This window comes from Trachypithecus francoisi, unplaced genomic scaffold (assembly GCF_009764315.1).
Source record: "Trachypithecus francoisi isolate TF-2019V2 unplaced genomic scaffold, Tfra_2.0 Lachesis_group17, whole genome shotgun sequence".
Classification (NCBI taxonomy): Eukaryota; Metazoa; Chordata; class Mammalia; order Primates; family Cercopithecidae; genus Trachypithecus; species Trachypithecus francoisi.
In genome coordinates, this window is record NW_022681462.1 from 973,507 (window position 1) to 993,384 (window position 19,878).

The 19,878-nt window shown below is 47.7% G+C and overlaps 1 protein-coding gene across 18 annotated transcripts in view; it reads right to left on the reverse strand.

The window, feature by feature from the left end:
• Positions 1-19,878, reverse strand: part of KANSL3 (KAT8 regulatory NSL complex subunit 3) — a 72,129-nt gene that overhangs the window by 22,397 nt on the left and 29,854 nt on the right. For 8 of the 18 annotated variants that reach the window (XR_004443903.1, XR_004443906.1, XR_004443911.1 and 5 more), the window contains 11 exons: positions 19,550-19,707; positions 18,363-18,426; positions 17,727-17,927; positions 17,371-17,527; positions 15,853-15,930; positions 14,216-14,407; positions 13,672-13,756; positions 13,141-13,271; positions 11,653-11,762; positions 11,016-11,238; positions 10,543-10,676 (listed from right to left, as the gene is read on the reverse strand). Coding sequence is in view for 8 of the 18 variants with exons in the window: in XM_033238864.1 (XP_033094755.1) it covers positions 10,543-10,676; positions 11,016-11,238; positions 11,653-11,762; positions 13,141-13,271; positions 13,672-13,756; positions 14,216-14,407; positions 15,853-15,930; positions 17,371-17,527; positions 17,727-17,927; positions 18,363-18,426; positions 19,550-19,707 (1,533 nt within the window). In the remaining 10 variants the exon portion in view is untranslated. Of the gene's footprint in view, positions 1-1,050; positions 3,534-10,542; positions 10,677-11,015; positions 11,239-11,652; positions 11,763-13,140; positions 13,272-13,671; positions 13,757-14,215; positions 14,408-15,852; positions 15,931-17,370; positions 17,528-17,726; positions 17,928-18,362; positions 18,427-19,549; positions 19,708-19,878 lie in introns of those variants that run through there. The other 10 variants (XM_033238866.1, XM_033238871.1, XM_033238869.1 and 7 more) reach the window with 8 other exon arrangements.

Consider the following 19,878-nt stretch of genomic DNA (forward strand, 5'->3'; position numbering starts at 1 on the left):
TCAAGTCAGTGAGACTAGAGTTTGAGGGAGAAGACAGCACATCAGATGTCTACTAAGGAGGGTAACACGATGTGCCCAGGTATACTGGACACTCCAAGCAGCATACCAGAACTATGGCCTCCACCCAGAAGGCTCCGATGCCAAGGGGAGGGACCTGGAATTCAGGGGTTAGAAGGAAGGTCCTCCTGAACACAAGTTAACAAATAATCTAGAGGTTGGAATTCATTCATGCATCTCTAAATCTTTTATGTATTTATTGGGGGTGGGTGGAGGTATGGGAAGTGCAAAGGGATACTGATCTTTCAGGATCAAGGTGGAGGGACCCCACCTACTGACGTAAGCTCAGCCAAGAGCCCCACCATAGCAACATCGATTACTCTTGGCCTGGTGGGAAGTAAACCGGAAAGGTCACGTGCAGGCCAAGCCACCATCTTCTCACCTCCTGGGCTAATCTCTACTTCCAGTCTCCCATCTTAGAACCCTAGCACAGTGCAAAGTAGAAAAGACACCGACATCAGACTACCTGGGTTCCAGTACTGCTTCTGCCATTTCCTGCTGTTTGCCCTGTGCCTGTTTCCTCACTAGTGAACAGGAAATTACAGGCTGGGTGCGGTGGCTCATGCCTGTAATCCCAACACTTTGGGAGGCCGAGGTGGGCGGATCACAAGGTCAGGAGTTTGAGACCAGCTTGGCCAACATAGTGGAACCCCGTCTCTAATAAAAATACAAAAAACTAGCTGGGTGTGGTGGCGGGTGCCTGTAATCCCAGCTACTTGGGAGGCTGAGGCAGGAGAAGCGCTTGAACCCAGGAGGCAGAGGTTGCAGTGAGCCAAGATAGCGCCACAGCACTCCAGCCTGAGCGACAGTGCGAGACCCATCTCAAAAGAAAAAAAAAAGGAAATTAGAGTACCACCTCATACCACCTGGCACTGGTGAGGTGATGATCACTGGCCTTACAATATCTTAGCTCTATCTTCTGTGCCCACTTCATTGGGTGGTTACCAGAATACATATGAGAAGTCAACTGAAAAGAAGCTGAAGCAATCCAAATGTTGTTTTTGGTGTTTTTAATTATTTAATGTAAGAACAGAACCATCACAGCCCCTCAGCTCTATAACCCATCCAGCCCAAGACTGTTCTAGTGGTGAGACCAAGAGCAGACAGGTTTTCCTACCTCAGTGACCTCAAAGCACAAGGACATCTCCACAGGGCATCAACATACATCTATCATCCAAGAATCTAAGACCTTCCTGATCCTTCCACATTTTCTACCAATAGTATCACTTTCTGAGGTTATGGATTCCAGGTGTTCTAGGAAATAGGTAAACCTTCCTTTCGCGTTCTAAGAAATACAGTTTGTGAAGGGAACTGGAAAACATGACTCTAGACCTCAGCCACTTCCTCTGTTACCCTGTCCAAGGTGTAGAACAATCCATGTTCTGACAGTTCCCCTTCTTCCGTTGAGGAGTTCTTCAAGGTGGAGAGACCACACCTCAGGAAGTCAGCCCTTGCAAGTACACTAGAATTTACCATAAAGGCAGGTCGGCTTGTTAGTTTTTCTTTGTCCCCACCATACACTGAGCCAACAACTGAGGTCATGAGTGGGTTGTTCAGGGCTCTGTCTGTCCTAAATGATCCCTAAAAGCTTCATATAGCTCCTATGTCTCACTGTCCACTGCTCTTTTGGTGTGGTATGATCCTACCTGTAAAGTTATCAAACCCCTGGGTCCTGGATGCCTCCTCCAGATTTCATACCTTCCTCAAGTTTACTAAATACTTCCTGAATTTAAGAATTTTGAGAAAGTCACCTACCAGCTAATGCAAAAACACAGCCTAATTCTGTGTGAATTCCTGTTGAGATCAGTTTTTCAGGTCAGGGAGGGAAGGTATGGTGTTTATGGTACCCTATCCTATCACACACATCCCCCTGCCCACAGTACCCTGACCTACCTTGTCTGAGACTCCTAGACACTATGAGCTCCCTTCTGGCTGCCACTCAGACTGGCCCGGAAGGCTCCCAGATTGAACACAGGTGGCGCGGTGTAGATATACACTGTACTGTGGGTCAGGACCATGGACTATAATTCAAGCCGTGTTGCAGGCCCTTCCTGCCTACAGAAAAGGACACTTGAGCAGAGCCACACTTGGGTTGCCTAATCTATTACCTTAACTAGAAACATTCTAAGTATGGGAGCCTGTTCTGGAGGAGACAGCTCCTAAACCAAATCTAAAACTATCTTTGCACACGAGTGTTGGAAGAGGTAAGCAGGGGATCAGAGCTCCATCTTCTGTGACCACTTCTCCAGGGACTGCCACCTATAGCGCTCAGGTTGGTACCAACAGCCCTGCATAGCAGAGTCACTGTCAATCATCTTCCCACTTGTAAGCAGGAAAACAAAAAGTCTTATGAAATAGAAACGAAAACACTGAAGCATGGCCTTCATCGTCCTAATGCCACAAGTTTCCTGGGATGGCCAAGATACTACGTTAGCTTGTTGTCCCTGCTTCCCTCCAGAGACTGGAGACAGAGGATTTTCCAGGGTTACGGTTTCTTCTCTGACTTGGCAAATTCTTCTTTTTATCTCCAGCTGAATCACTAGTTCCTTGGGTGGCAGAGCAGAGACCTAAGCACAAACCACAGGGCTTACTGGCATGTCCTTCAAGCCACTTCCTTTGCTGTTCTATTCCTCTTCTTCAGCTTATCTGAACCTGCGGACTCTCTGGATACAGAAACTGCCCAAACGCATGGTGAAAAGGACCAAGGGGCCAGGTTTCACCTGGCATCCACTGCTCCCAACATCTAGAGTAAGCCAAAGAGGCTGAAAGATGACGGCCCAGTTCTCTTTGCCTTCATTGTGACACTAACAAAAACCAGAAGTTTCAGGTGTCAGCAAGCTACTCAGCATCTCATGTGGTTTCTAAGGTGGGCTTGCATGGGGAGCACTCTCCCATGGCTGCTGATGAAGGCAACAGTGATGACCTAAACAAGCCCTTCCGGCTCTGAACCACCAGTTGGCAGGCCAGATGACTCCAGTCTTTAGCAAAGGGCTTTCCATTCTAACTCCCGAAACCCCAGACCAGATGGATGTCTCCTCCCAGCTGGGCGCAGAGGGTAGCACAGACTTCCAAAAGGAAACACCTTCATTAAATGCAGCAGGTAGTCCTATATACTGACCCTTGGGTCAAACCACAGCTTTAGCGGGGGAAGAAGTGGCTCTGATCCAGGTACAGCCAGATCTGCTGAGGAGTCTGGGGATCCCAGGAACCAGATCTGCAGATCCTGGACGATGGTGCTTCCCTTGCTGGCACCATATCACCTAACCTAATGGTTTCTCTGAAGACTCAACAGCCCAACTCTGAAGACAGTTGGCGGAGAGGCAAAAATGACTGTCTTAAAGAGGTCTTCAGACACGTGGACAGCTCAGCAGGACCACACACGTGCCCAGGGCCCACCATGAGGCAGCCATCACCAACTTACCAACTTGGTAAGGTGGACATATCACACAGCATCTTCAGGGTGCTGGAGGCAGGCGCTGTGGCAGGAGAGGTAGTGAAGAAGGGTCAAAGCTTTGACAGGTTATCATCACATTCAGACCCTCCAACCCAATTATCCTGACTCCTGAGAATTTATTTTATTTTATTTTATTTATTTATTTATTTTTTTTTTGAGACGGAGTCTTGCTCTGTTGCCCGGGCTAGAGTGCAGTGGCCGGATCTCAGCTCACTGCAAGCTCCGCTTCCCGGGTTCCCGCCATTCTCCTGCCTCAGCCTCCCGAGTAGCTGGAACTACAGGCGCCGCCACCTCGCCCGGCTAGTTTTTTTGTATTTTTAGTAGAGACGGGGTTTCACCGTGTTAGCCAGGATGGTCTCGATCTCCTGACCTCATGATCCGCCCGTCTCGGCCTCCCAAAGTGCTGGGATTACAGGCTTGAGCCACCGCGCCCGGCCGAGAATTTATTTTAAAGAAGTAATTCTCAATAGGAAAAAAGCTGGATACACAAGGACATGTGTTCTAGCTGCCAAGTGGTTAACAGAACATGGACTCTAGAGTCAGAGACTCAACTTTCCACTTTTTAAGGCAAGTGCCTATGTTCTCTGAGCCTCCTTTTCCTTGCCTGTAAGAGGTAGATGACAGCATCTACTTTCCAGGGTCATTGTAAGGATTAAATGAAATAATCCACATAAAGCACCTAAGTGTAATCTGTACTCAACAACAAAGGTCACCTCTTATTATTACGCATGAGGACAGAAAAGAAATGCAGAAAAAAGGAAATCGGTGAGTTTTCAAGGGCAACAGAACAGAAGGGAAGATCTCCATGACTGTTCTGATTTTGAGGCCTTAGACATGTAGGTGCGGGGGGATGCCATCAATGTTGAGCCCTGCAGCTTAAGAATAAGGAAGTGAGTAGGGAGGTGGCCTTTGTCACCAAGGCTTTCCCCACCTTTCTAAGTCTCCCCACTGGGAAACTCCCAAGAGGTCTCGGAGAATGCAGTAAAGGAGGGAAGGCCAGGCGAGGTGGCTCATGCCTATAATCCCAACACTTTGGGGGGCCAAGGCAGGAGGACTGCTTGAGCCCAGAAGTTTAAGAGCAGCCTGGGCAACTTAGCCCATCTCTACAAAGTTTTTTCAAAAATTAGGTGAGCATAGTGCTGCATACCTATAGGCCCAGCTACTCGGGAGGCCGAGGCCACGGGATTGTTTAAGCCCAAGAGGTTGAGGCTGCAGTGAGTCATAGTCGCACCAATGAAGAAGGGTTTGACAATCAAATCTCATGACTTCAATCCTAGCACTTTGGGAGGCTGAGGTGGGAAGACTGCTGGAGCCCAGGAGTTCCACACCAACATGGGCAATACAGCAAGAACCCATCTCAATAAAAAACCAAAACAAAACCTCATGGGCTTCCCTGCCCAAAGGCAGGGCTGTGCACAGATGATCACTCTATTCTGATTATGAATACACCTTAGAGTGAGCCAGCCTGCCCACAGCCTGCTACGAGGCTACAGTGAGGCCCACTGCCATAGGCCTCCAGCTAAAGGTGCTGCTTGCCAGGCTGACAAGGTCCTGATATGGCCAGCAGGACAGAGAGGAGAGAGATCTTATAATCACAGGTAGGGAGTCCATTTTTTGGACTCTGATGCAGGGCACAACATAGTCTCTGTCTGTTCTCTTCCTCCCTGCAGCTTCTCAGCTGAGGAGTACACAACAGTCCATTCCCATGAAGGAAACACGCGGTAAACACCAATCCGTGCCAGAAACGAAACAGATAATTAGGTGCTTATACAGATCTTAGAGCAGCCTAATTGGTGTCCACTTTTCTTTTTAAATTCACTCCATCCATAAATATTGCGGTATGGAACCCTAAAATTAAAAAGGACCGTTTTAAAATCCTAACAACAATAGCATTATCACACATTAAAAAGGTTAACAATTCTGTAATATCAACAACTATCCGGTCAGTGTTCAAATTTCCAATTGCCTCACAAATGTCAAAAAATGGGTAGTTTGTTTCTAAGCATTAAAAAACCTAGATTCCCAAAGCCTGAGGAGATTCTGATCCTGCCACCACAACAGTCACTGAATTAAGTCAACTTCCTCACTAAACCAGGTCAGAAAACCAAAGCCCAGAAGGCTAGGTGATTTGCCCAGGATCACACAGCTGGCTGAAAACAGATGACCTGACCCACAGTTCAGTGCTCTGTCTGGCAATCTGAACACTGAGTTAACTATTAGAAGCTTTTGAATCAGCAAGAAGCCGTAATCTAATAACATCCCTTTGCTTGTTAGAAAAGAATCACCACCTGACCCCTCCTGGCAATTACATACTCATTTTATTTATTTATTTATTTATTTATTTATTTATTTATTTATTTATTTTGAGACGGAGTCTGGCTCTGTCGCCCAGGCTGGAGTGCAATGGCGCAATCTCGGCTCACTGCAACCTCCGCCTCCCGGGTTCAAGCGATTCTCTTGCCTCAGCCTCCCGAATAGCTGGGACTACAGGTGCGCACCACCCCATCCAGCTAATTTTTGTATTTTTAGTAGAGATGGGGTTTTCCCCTCTCATACCATTTTGTATTTTGCCCTCTCATACCATTTTGGCCAGGATGGTTTCGATCTCTTGACCTCGTGATCCACCTGTCTCGGCCTCCCAAAGTACTGGGATTATACGCGTGAGGCACCAGGCCCAGCCTTCGCCCATTCTATTAAGATGAAAACTAATCTCATGGTAACATCATCAGTTAGAAGGCCAGACCTTGATCTTTATTCTGCGCTTCCACAGAGCCACAGACAAGGCGGATTCTCAATGACCTCTACTCTCTTCTCAGTGGTAACCAGCTTGCCCAGGCCGTGGCAAGCTGAGACGGATTATCTAACACAGGAGGAAGGGATCACATGGCAGGATGCGTGTTCTAGCTGTGGATCAACCTGGCATCAGCAAAGGTGAAGACACTCTAAAAACAGGCCCAAATGGCTTTGTAGGTCACGTCTATCAAACCATCAAGGAACTATCATTTCTGTACTATAAAACTGTTTTAGAGCCTGAGCGGGGAAGAACACTTCCCACCTCATTCTTCAAGGACTGAATTACCCCCTTTTACATAACTAGACAAAGGAAAGCACACACACAAAAGTAGCGGGTGGAGGGGAAGAAAACTATGGTCCAAAGCCTGAATAGATTAATATAGATGCCAAAATCCTAAGTAAAATAAAAGCAAATAGAATAGACATGCTTTTCTTTTGAAACGCTTAGCTTCTTTCTTTTTTCATTTTGATAGGGTGTTGTTGCCTTTGTATGTACAATGAAAAGAATAGGACACTATTCTGCCACTGAATCTAGAATTCACACAGTTTGATATTAGGAAACCTATTAAAGTAACTCATCATTTTAACTGATTAAAAGAAAATGTTGGCCGGACGTGATGGCTCACGCCTATAATCCCAGCACTTTGGGAGGCCGAGGTGGGGGGATCACTTGAGGTCAGGAGTTCACGACAAGCCTGGCCAACATGGTGAAACCCCGTCTCTACTAAAAATACAAAAATTATCTGGGGGTGGTGGCGCGAGCCTATAGTCCCAGCTACTCAGGAGGCTGAGGCAGGAGAACCGCTTGAACTTGGGAGGCAGAGGTTGCAGTGAGCTGAGATCGTGCCACTGAACTCCAGCCTGGGTGACAAGAGTGAGACTCTGTCTCAAAAAAGGTAAAAAAAAAAGGGAAATGTTTATCCTCATTCGTTTCATGTGATTCTAAAAGAATAATGGACAAAATTCAAAATTCAAAACTATCAAGAGAAAGGAAAAGAATGAAGATTATCTTAGCAAACTAGAAACAGAATCGACACTCCCTTAACTTCAAGCTCCATACTATCAGCCCGTAACAGAAAGCCAGCGTAGGATAGACAGATTCAAAACTACAGAACAGGCCCATGTGTGTTCAGTACTTTAGAATGTTAAGAGCAGTGGATTCTAGATGAGCGGAGGAATGATGAATGGACTCATCCTTACCTCACTTAACATACAAAAGTGAACTATAAGGAATTAAAGGAAACAAACAAAAGCATTATAAGAAAACACAGAGAGTTTCAGTATGGGATGACAGCAAAGTTCTGGAGACGGATGATGGTGATGGCTGTACCACAATGTCAATGTGCTCAATGCTACTGAACTGTAAGCTTGAAACATGGCTAAAATGGTAAATTGTATGTTACAGATGTTTTACCACAATTCAAATTTTAAAAAGAAAAAGGATTACTTTTATATCCTTGATAGGGCTAGCTTTCTTAAGGCATAAAACTTTGGAGCTATAAAGGAAAATATTTGAAGATTTTACTATACGAAAAATTTAAATGGCTGTATGATCCAGAAATAAAGGTTAAATGACATTCAATGAATGCTTCAATAGAAGAAGAAAAAAAAAGATGAGCCACTGACAGGAATAACATATGCAACTTGTGCAACAGATAAAGAATTAACATCTGAATATATAAAGCCACTATAATTCAAAGAGTATGACAAACATTTCATAAAAGACATAAAACTTCTTAAGTAATCAGGAAAATGCACATTAAAACAATTTCATTTTTCACCCAGATTAATAAAGTTAAAAATACTGATTTCCACAAAATATGAAACAGATATTTTCATCACTGTGGCTAGCACTGTAAAGTAGCAAAAACTTTTTGAAGGGCAGTTAGTGAGCAGCTGCCCAGATATTAGATGTACACACTCTCTACTTACTCTCTAGCCTGGAGAAATGCTCCCAAAGGTACCCAAGAATAAGCAAGAGTGTCCACCAGAGCATTATTTAAAATATCAAAAACCAAAATAGAACCCAGCTATCTACCTAACAGAAGGTGGTGAAATACATCTTCTTACATCTACTCAGTGAAATACTAGCCAGCCTCTGAAAGACGTAGACAGAGAAATGTGTCATGACATGATTTATAAAAAAAGGCAAGTTATGGCCAGGCGCAGTGGCTCAAGCCTGTAATCCCAGCAGTTTGGGAGGCCGAGACGGGCGGATCACGAGGTCAGGAGATCGAGACCACCTGGCTAACACGGTGAAACCCCGTCTCTACTCAAAATACAAAAACTAGCCGGGCGAGGTGGCGGGCGCCTGTAGTCCCAGCTACTTGGGAGGCTGAGGCAGGAGAATGGCGTAAAACCCGGGAGGCGGAGCTTGCAGTGAGCTGAGATCCGGCCACTACACTCCAGTCCGGGTGACAGAGCGAGACTCCGTCTCAAAAAAAAAAAAAAAAAAACAGTCCATATTCTGTAATCCCATATTTGTACAAAACAAATAACATACTTTGTGTAGAAAAAAAATCTGAATGGATCTATATCAAGCTATTAACAGTGATCATCATCTCTGGCAGTAGCATCATGGGAAACTTTCCCTTTTTAAATTAATTATTTCTAACATGTTTGAATTATTTAAAATAAGCATAATCATTTTTATAATTGAAAAAATAAGAAACAAGATAAAATTAAAACATTTCCATCCCTCTGCCAAAAAAGGTAGCTATGATCCCAATGAATGTCAGGCGTTGACCTCTGTGCGGTGTTTTCCCTAGAGAGCAAGCGACAGAAGAGCTTTTGGAGCGGCTCAGGGACTATGTCAGCTGCTCACTGCACCTCCAGCTCACAAGCAGGTTGACATGGCAGAAAGGACAGGGAGACACAGGAAGGCCTCAGCTGCACAGGAGATACTGAAGGAAAGCACACTCAATACTAGACTCGAACTGTTTTTTGGCTTCACTTCTAATCTTTGAGTGGCTCCTCAGATCACCGTTTTCAGATTAGAAACATTTGACTTGAAAAGGTCACAATGGAAATCAGATCAGCTAAGAGAAACTCATCATGACTTCCTGGGTGAGACCTATAAAAACCTAGCTGTGCCCTAAAAAGACAGCCATACATGCTAAGATATGGGAAGGCACAGTGCTAGAAAGCCAGCGTCAAAGAAAGAGTATTATACTTGGGGGCCGAGGCAGGAGGACCGCTTAAACCTAGGAGTTCAAGGCCAGCTTGGGCAACACAGTGAGCTATCTCTGTCCCCATGTCCTTAGAAACAAAGAAAGGAGGCCGGGCGCGGTGGCTCAAGCCTGTGATCCCAGCACTTTCGGAGGCCGAGACGGGCAGATCTCGAGGTCCGGAGATCGAGACCATCCTGGCTAACACAGTGAAACCCCGTCTCTACTAAAAAATACAAAAACTAGCCGGGCGAAGTGGCGGGCGCCTGTAGTCCCAGCTACTCGGGAGGCTGAGGCAGGAGAATGGCGTGAACCCGGGAGGCGGAGCTTGCAGTGAGCTGAGATCCGGCCACTGCACTCCAGCCCGGGCGACAGAGTGAGACTCCGTCTCAAAAAAAAAAGAAACAAAGAAAGGGCCAGGAGCGGTGGCTCAAGCCTGTAATCCCAGCACTTTCAGAGGCTGAGACAAGTAGATCACATGAGATCAGGAGTCTGAGGTCAGGAGTACGAGGCCAGCCTGGTCAACATGGTGAAACCCTGTTGTAGCCGGGCATGGTGGTGGGTGCCTGTAATCCCAGTTACTTGGGAGGCTGAGGCAGGAGGATTGCTTGAACCAGGGAGGGGGAGGTGGAGGTTGCAGGGAGCCGAGATCGCATCACTGCACGCCAGTTGGGGCGATAGAGCAAGACTCCATCTCAAAAAATAAAAATAAAAACAAAGAAGGAGCATTAGCTAAGTAGCCTCTACTCACCACCTCTGAAGGATGAAACCAAGGATGAGAAAAAAAATGAAACGAAAGGAAAAGCAAACAAAAACGTTCAATACTAGGCACTGCGACCCACTTGAACATACACAATCTTCACAACATCCAGGGAGAGATGTAGAAGAGGAGGCTCAAAGAGGTCCATGGCTCGCTCAGTATTACAAAGCCAAACTCCAGAGTCCAGATTTGAATGTGAATCAGAATCTCGTCTGTCCAGTGCATGGGCAGCCCCTTCCATCAGCCAGTCAGCTGGTCTCAAACCTCCCAGCAATGAAGCCCATGTCCTCCGTCCTTCCTGGCAGACTCACCTGTGAGCTGGAGGGCAGCACCTGGGAAGAGGCTTCCTCGGATGGGGCTGCTCCTGAGCCCATAGGGCTCAGCGTGCTGATCCTGCTCGGCTGGCCACGAAGTGTCAGAGTAATGGTGGTGGGGACCTTCAAGCCTGAGATAAAGAGAGAGAAGCAGTATTTTTGAGTCACACTCTCCACCTTCTGCTGAGGCTTTCCTTTCCTGGAGAGCTTCTCCCCAACATAACACAGTCCCTTGGCCTCCTCCCCAGCTGGGTCATCTACACACTATCAGTCAATCTGAAAGGCAACAGGAAACAGCCTGTGTTCTCTCAACCTCTCTGGGGGATGGGTCCACACAGCTGAATCCGAAGGTCAATGCCAGGACCCTGTGGGACTGGTTGCAACATCACACCTGGCCCACGTGAGATGGGAAGGTCCTTGGGGGAACATCCCAGATCTGGGAGTCCCCACAGTTCTCATGAGAGACTCACCTGATGCTTGGTTAGAGATCTGAGCCAGGCCAGGGAGGCTGCTTGCCAACTTAGCGAGGCCCCCATTGGTCAGCAGCTGGTGAATGGCTGTGGGCTTCCCACCAGGAGTGGCACCCAAGGAGGAGAGAGTGGTGGCCACAGGAATGGTACGGACAATGGTGCTGGTGCCCGTGGTGATGGCACCCAGGCTCTGCATGGGGGTGGGCAACTTCACACTGGTGGCCTGTGGGACACACAAGCCCAGGTGATCAGAAGCTGCCGCCCAACAGCAACGTTCGAGTTTGGAGGGCCCACAGCATATTATTAAAGGCTAACATGTATTGAGTGCCTACTACATGCAAGGTACTCTTCCAGGCATTTTGCATATATTATTTCACTCTTACAACAACTCTATGAGGGAGGTACTATTATTACCTCATTTTATAGACAAGGAAACAAAAACAGAGTGGTCAAGAAACTTGCCCAAGGTCACACAGTAAATGATAGACCTTAACCTTTGGAAGTTCCCTGCTGTGTAGCTAGAAGGCTGTTTGTCCTTGACCCACTGACTCCAGACCTAGTTTCCCTGCCAAAACCAACTAAGCTGAGGAGGCCTCCTCCCTACACCTGCCCAGCCCAGCAGATGGCAGATGTGCACCTGTGGGGCTGGTCCGGGGGAGGGATTTGCTGGAAGGCCAGAGGTCTTGCTGCTGATATCCTGCAAGCTGAAGCTGAGGCCTTGGAGGAGGCTGCTGGCTGATGTGGCCCCTAAGAGAGGACATAGCAGGAATCAGTAGAGACTCAATCACTTGCACTATCCCAAGAGCAGCCACATCCATCCACCCTCACCACCAACTACAACACCAGTGGTGCTTGCCCTTGGACACCCCCGTCCTCAGAAAGAAGGCAAGGTCTCCCCAGCCAGGCACACACGCAGTGGATGCCACACAGGAAAGGTACTGTGTCAGACACTGCCCCAGATTTGCTCTGCACCTGTTGCAAACCATCAGTCATACATTTTGGGCCATTTTGAGAAATCCAAGTTTGTTCCTTTCTTTCCAGGGAAGAAGAAGAACTTTTTAAGCCAAAAGAGTTCTAAATACCCAACTTTCACTTCGCCTCAAACAATCAAAGCAGCAAGAAAGGTTCTCTTAAAGGAGAAGAGTTTCTTTTCTTTTCCCTTTTTTCTTTTTTGAGACAGAGTTTCGCTATTATTTCCCAGGCTGGAGTGCAACGGCGCAATCTCGACTCACTGCAACCTCCCCCTCCCGGGTTCAAGCGATTCTCCTGCCTCAGCCTCCCAAGTAGCTGGGTTTACAGATTCCCACCACCACACCCAGCTAATTTTTTGTATTTTTAGTAGAGACGGGGTTTCACCATATTGGCCAGGCTGGTCTCAAACTCCTGACCTCAGGTGATCCACCCACCTTGGCCTTCCGAAGTGTTGGGATTACAGGCTTGAGCCACCATGCCTGGCCAGGAGAAGGGTTTCTGCAATGCCTTGGCCCTGCTGGGCTCAGGCAACAGGTCTTTCAAAGTAGGGTTAGCGGGTAGGACAAAGTGAGAGACAAGCAGAGACAGAAAAATGTCTCATTTTGCTAATGCCCAGTGTAGCACCATTTCCAGTTTTATTCAGTCAGACGTGCTTAAAACAGCAAAATAAAACCATAGTCAGCCCTCAATTATCTGTGGGCTTCGCAGCAGATTCGCAGATTCAAACAACCACACGGATAGAAACCTGTGGCTATGGAATGCCAACTGTATGACATAGTTTCATATAAGGGACTTGAGCATCCGTGGATTTTGGTAGTGGTGAGGGTCCTAGAACCAATCTCCTGTGGATAAGAAAGGCTGACTATACATATATGTCCTATCAGCTATTTCTCCTTACAGTAGAGGATACAGCACCTGTAGACTGGAACATTTAATCACCTGCAGACCAGGACATTTACTCACTGCATTTATTCAAGGCCAAGGAATCCCTCTGCCCAAGCTAATTCCAGTTTCATGTCAAGCCTCTACGATCACTCTAAGACCCAGAGGCCCACGCTGTGGATTCGGCTCCAGGGACGCTTTCCCAGGACCACCCACCAGCAGCAGACCAAAAACTCTGTGTTGGAAGGGACAATGCCGGGCCACAGGATACCTGGGAGGGAGCTGCCAGGAGAGGTGGCCACCAGGCGGCTCTGCAGTGTGTGCAAGGCACTGGGTGCCGTGCTGCTGGAGACCACTGAAGGGGCTGGGCTGGCTGAGACTCCACCTTCAGAAGAACTGGCCCTGGAGACAAAGGAAGGAGCTCTGTTATCCAAAGGTCACAGGGCAGCAAGCCCTAGCAACACAGGCAGGGTACAGAGTGGGGCCCAGCAAGGCTTTCAGCAGCAGACACACACCAAGAACCTTCAGCTTCTTTGTTCCACTTTCTGAACCTGGCCTCTAGTCTTCTAAAAGTCCTTACTTACAGGACTTACAGCAAAAGGCAAAAAAGATTTACTTTGGAATCTGAAGTAAAAATGAACTCTGGGTTGACCCAAAAGCAAGACAAAGATCCCTATCAGAAGGAAGTCACATTTCCCAAACTGACAGAACCCAGAATTCATCCTTTTCCAAAGCACTAAATGAACCAGAAGCAGAGGGAAGGGAAAAAGGAATAGACGCAGACGGTCCCACAGACACTCACTTGGCTGTGGTGAGAAGTCCTGTGAGCTCCTTGGCCCCTGCTGAAGCCTGCCCCAGCGTCATGGTGATGGGCTTCCCACCTGCAGCTGCAACACAGAAAACCCCAAGGCCCCTGGTCAGTCCTAGTTGGCCACTACGCTTCCAGGTTCCACAGTGTAGGCTAAATGCAAGATACTATGGACAAGAACTGGAAGAAGAAACAAAATGAACTGTGCTAGAGTAGGGAGAGTTGGGGCTATTTTTTCCTTCTATTTTCTAAACTTCCTGAAATATTCTGTACCTTTCATTGAAGCAAACAACAAAAGAACAAAATATACGACGCTTTGAACTATGGCACAGCTTCCTCTCGTATTCTGCCTGCTGCCTGGTCCTCATTCAGATGGGCTCACGCCCACTGTACCCACATGTATAGCCTCATGTCTTCTTTGCTCCGGGCATCTCTCCAAACGAAGCAAAGGCTGACATGCTGGTGAGTGGCCACCAAAGGGCAATGCTGTGTGCCTAGGAGAGGTCAGTTCTCATGTAATGTAGCAAGAGAAACTCACCTTCTGGAGCACTTCCTTGGGAAGGAGCACAAGGCCCTCCAGCTGTGTCCCCTTGGGAGATAAGGGACACCTTGATCTTTGGTCGCTTGGAGGTCTTACTGCCAGGAAGGGGACTGGAGGGGTGGCGTCGCTTCAGCTGAACCCTAAGATCCTCTTTCTCTCCTTCCTCCGGCGGTTCTGATGAAATGGGAACTAAGAGATGGAGCTGAGTTCAGATCCTCCACAATCCAAAAAAGCCCCACAGACACTCAGTCAATAGCAGCACCAACATAGCCACGTGTAAAACACAGGAGAACCGCTCTACGTCCAGGGCTACCCCTCAAAGGAGACTGCCCATGCTTCAGGACAACTTCACTCAGGCCCTGCCCGTGGGGGACCCCACTTTGCCCCTTCTTAGAGGATGGCTCCCTTCTCATCCCTTACCCTGCACTGCAATCGGAGGGGAAGGGGCCCTGAGTTGGTAGGAATTAACAGACAGAAGACACCCTGACCCTGCCTAGCCAAGGTCAATAGCAACAACAACAAAAATAGAGGACTCAACACAGTAAGTAAACAGTCCTTCCCAGACTCAAAAAGTGTGATCATCTTCCTGTCTCAAGCCCTCCCCACATCATCACACAGTTGGGGACATGAAACATTCTACGAGAACTCATGGAGGAGCAGGTCATCCAGTTCTCTCTAAAAAGCAGAGTTTTCCAAAAGGCTCTGAAGAGTCCCACCCTGCCCTAAGAGCCCAGGGGTGAGGATTCACTTGCCAAATGGAGGCAGTGAAGAGGACTGTCACCAGGACTGAAAGCTGGCTATGAGTAGCTACTAGCAGAGAGCACCTCAACCAGGCAACCTCACGGTTCCTCCCCAAAAGTAACAGGGCAACACCGGCCCATGTCACAACCTGGTCCCCAGGTCATGTGTACTAGCACAGACAAAGGCCATCTGTTCACACATGGGCTTCCACTTCCACTGAATCAAACAGGCTCATCACGGATACAGCCGAGCTTTTTGGACTCAGGTTATCTTTCAAGCTTCCTCAAAGATTCCCTCCTCTTTAAAGCCAGAAGTCTACCCTAGTCCTCTTGTAGCATAGGGAAGCAAAGACTGGGGTGGGGAGGAAGGCAGCAGTCACATGAGGATGGAGGAGGGGTCCTGGCATGAGGTAACAGTCAGGACATAACCAGCTAGAAGGATTGCTTAAGGGACAAATGCACTGGCTAAAATCAGAGTAGGTAGGAGGGTGGAGGGGAAAGGAGTTTCAGGTTCTATGCTGATATGTGGCTGGTGGGCTTGTAGCCACCAGATAAACACAGGACAAGAGGCAGGGAGAAAAACACACAAGGAAACCGAGACTCACAGGCAATGCTACAGGCATACAAAAAAGCAGCAGAGCCAAGACCACAGTGAAAGAAAGAACCACACTAAGAGACAAAAAAGAAAATACCATAAGAAGCAAACAAAAGAATGGAAAAAGGGCAAAGACTACAGAGTAAGCAACAGGGGTCAGCAAAACAAAAGAACACAAAGAAAAAGAAAAGAACAGGAGGAAACCAAACTGAGGCAGAAGAGAGGGAGAGATGGAAAATAAATAAGGGGTTGAGGAGCAGAATGCAGTGGTCGAGCAGGTAAGAAAGAGTAATACTCACCAAAGAGACAGGAGGAGGTGCCAGGAGGAAGAGCTTTCCTCACCAGCATATTTTGTTTCAGAAAAGCAGCAAACTGTGCTGGAATGAATCAGAAAGAATTACAGAATCACAGCCAGCCAGAGAAGGGAGAAAAAGAGAGGGAGTAAGAAAAAAGGTTGTAGAAAATGGCCAATAGGGGCTCCTTCTGAAATTACTGCAGGGCAACCTGACTCTGCCATGGAGTCGGTCTGTAGAAGCATCTAAAACTGACTAGTACTACCTGCCTCATGGGGCTATGCCAAAACTCAACAAACTACAGCAATGCGAGTGCCATGAAGAAGGCATGGCACACAGCAAGGACTCCATGTCAGTTCGCTATTAGTATTCCCTGTTTGCCCATCAGCTCTGCTAAGCCAGGGTTCTAAAGCTGCTACTCTCCCCCATGAAACCCTAGGTCCCCATTTCAAACCCAGCTCGCCAATCAGCCTTCCAAACTCCTTAGATTCTCAACGAATCACCCTCTGCAGAAGCACAGCACATCACCAGCTCTGTCTTCATCAGAAGTGTAAAGACACACTGTCCACAAGGGACTTGGCTCTGGCCACCACTCATGAAGATCCATGGCATAGCATCCGCGCAGACCCTCGGGGCCTGGCCTCATTTCTCAACTCCTCCCATCCACTCATACTTCTACTCCTTGTGAGTACTACTCTTACAAGCAAACTCACAAGAGGTCTGGGTTTTGGTTCTGATCCTTTGGCTCCACTAAAAGAAACACAGGGAAAGGAAACAGATGAGCCTCCTATCCCCTCCACGTCTGTCTGCCAGCCAGCCAGCTCTGGCTGCTGCCCCTTCCCAGGCACCCCTATTCCTGAGAAGCTCAGGTGACACATCGTTAAACACCAATGCCCAAGAAGCCTTACCTCAAGGCCACCCAACTGGATCAATGTGGGGGAAGGGGGACAGAGCACTGTTTCTTCTTTCCCTACCCAGTGAACTCTCCCTTTTATATAGCTCCTTTCATAGCACCTGCAGCTCACCAAACTCTTACTTTCCACTATATGAACACTTCCCAGCCTCATCTGAAACCTGTCTGCAGCAAACCCTGATACACTTCACTGAGAGTCTCAGTGTGAGAATCTTAACGCTTCAAGGGTCAAAGAAAGGGCATGATGCCAAGTGAGTTGCCCTAGAATCTGATTAATAAAATCAATCACCCAATACATATGATCACAGAGCCCTGACTGGAGGAGTGGCTGGCAAGGCAGAAAAAAGTTTAGGTCAATATATATGTTCATAAAGCCTAGCCTCCCCAGAACAGCAAGACAAAGCTATAACTAGTGATCACAAAGTCCCACTCACTCAGAGGCCTTGCCATTCATTTCAATAATTAATTTTGAATTTTGCCTGCACAGAAATGTGAGAAAGGGTGCCTCCCATCCGCCTGAACGAAGCTGTAGATACCAATACTGTGCAGCCACCGTGTGGCATGAACTCCAGCAGACAGCCCCGGGAGGAGCCCCGGCCAGGTGCCCATACCTTGAGCTTGTTTGTGGGTCAGCACAGCTTCTGTCCGCTGCACATGTCTCTTCAGCAGCTGAGAGCTTCCAATCTGACTGGACTTCTGGGCAGAGGTCACCGCGGTCACTTTGGTCTTGGGACTGGAGGTGGGGCTGCTAGACACACTGGAGAGATCCTGAGTAAGGTGAGAAGGCCAAGAGATGAGCCAATGTTATTAGGATCTGACCACGGGTCAGCACGTCCCTCTGGAATTCCCCTTGTAGGAACTCACAGGCCCATGGCACTAACAAGACAGAGGCCTCCCCAGGAAGTTAAGGAACCAACTCTGTGGTGCTGATTCCCCAGCAAAAGTAATCCCTCCCTGCTCATACTACCTCTGAGCCTGAGGGTGAGCCGGGCAGCTTGGCAGCTGGGGAGGCAGGTCGACTGCCCCGCTCAGGGACTTCAAAGGCCAAGTCTCTGCGGGCCACATCGCGAGGCTTCTTCTTCTTCTCAGCATCCTGATCCCGAGGTTCAGAGCCCATGTGACCTTCAGCACGAGTGAGCACCCCAGTCAGAAAGTCCACAATCTCATCCTAGTGTAGAGAGGAGCCAACCAAGGCCTTTTAGTCCTCATCTGGAGAATGGGAACCTCTCATATACTTACCAACTAAAATAGATTCTCCCTCAGCTCTGGCATCCGGATGTGCCAGTCCTTCCCCACTCAAACAAGGCCTGGCGCAAATCCCAGGCTTCTGAGCAACTGTGGTTTGAGAAGACCAGCAAGTGCCTCTATCAGGGGGAGCTCCGGGGTGATCACATTCCACTACTTTTCCAACACTCTCCCTCCTGATGCTTTGCTCACATTAATTCACCACTCTCATTTTTCTTTGCTTTGCTTATGACTGAGACCTACCAGAGGCCCCAGTGGAGGTGTTCAGAGCCAAAGAGGCCACTACTAATAAGACCAAATCTACAAGGCTACAGAAAGGCAAGCCGAGCTGAGAAGCGCACACAAAACAACCGCTTACCTGAATGCATCTGTCCACCATGCTCTGAGTCAACCCTTCTGATTTCTTCTTTGCTTTGCTTATTCTAAGAAACAAAATGGATGACATGTTTACTTCTTCATTCCATGGCATCCTATGAAAACAAGAAAGTATTTCTTTTCTGGGCTATTTTCTAGCCCCAGGAGGGCCGTGTTGGCCTTAGGTAATGCAACCCCTCTGAACCTGTTTCTATGTCTGCAAAATGGGGAATCATAACATCTCATTCATGAAGTTGTGGGGATTAAACAAAATAACATATGTAAAGAAACCAAGCACAGTGCCCAGGACAGTCCGCTCCAGAATTCCTACACCTATAGCTTAATAGATCAACCCTATCCAGAACCCGGGAGGCGGAGGTTGCAGTGAGCTGAGATTGCACCACTGCACTCCAGCCTAGGCGACAGAGCCAGGCGCCACCTCAAAAAACAAAAAACAAAAAACAAACAAACAAACAAAGCTCAAGGTCGTGAAAGACAAAGATGGAGGAACTCTAGCAAATTAAAGGAGACCGAGGAGACATGGCAACTAAATCCAAGTGTGATCCTGGGCTGGATGCTGGACCAGAAAAATGACATTAGGGAAACAACTGATGAAACATGAGTCTGTAGATTATAGTGTCATGTCGATGTTAATTTCTTGATTTGGGCTATGTAAGATGTTTTAACATTTAGAAATCCGGTGAAGGGTATACGGGAATTTTTTTGTACTAGTGTTATAACTTTTTATAAATCTGAAATTTCAAATATTAAAAAATATTTTTTTAATGCTGTCTTTTTTTTTTTTTTTGAGACAGAGTCTTGCACTGTTGCCCAGGCTGGAGCGCAGTGGTGTAATCTTGGCTCACTGCAAGCTCCGCCTCCCAGGTTCACGCCATTCTCCTGCCTCAGCCTCCCGAGAAGCTGGGACTACAAGCGCCCACCACCATGCCTGGCTAATTTTTTGTATTTTTAGTAGAGACGGGGTTTCACCGTGTTAGCCAGGATGGTCGCGATCTCCTTTCCGCCCACCGTGGCCTCCCAAAGTGCTGCGATTACAGGCATGGGCCACCACATCTGGCTAATGCTGTCTTTTAAGTGAACCAGACTGGTCTGTAGTTACATTGCCAGCTTACAGGCATATCTCTAACACTGTAACACAGCTCTCTTGCAGCTCTAGGAGAATCTACCCACCTGAGATTGTCATCAGCTCCCCCAACCACCACCAAACTGTTCTCAGCTCGAATCTTCTCCCGGAAGTCCTCCATGGCTTCAGGGTGACATTGAAGGGAATTCTGACCAATGACAAAGAGGACCGGAGTCTTCATATCCAAGAGGGGATCATCTACGTCCTAAAACAGGTATAGGTTTTAGAATTGGCTTCTTCATATTCACAAAGCACTGACCCGGAAACTCCACTAAGGAGGATCAGCTGTGCAACTGCAGTCGGCCTCAGCATCAGCTTGGACAAGGTATGCATACTCACACTCCCGCTGCCAATGACCCAGCACTCAGCTTTATCA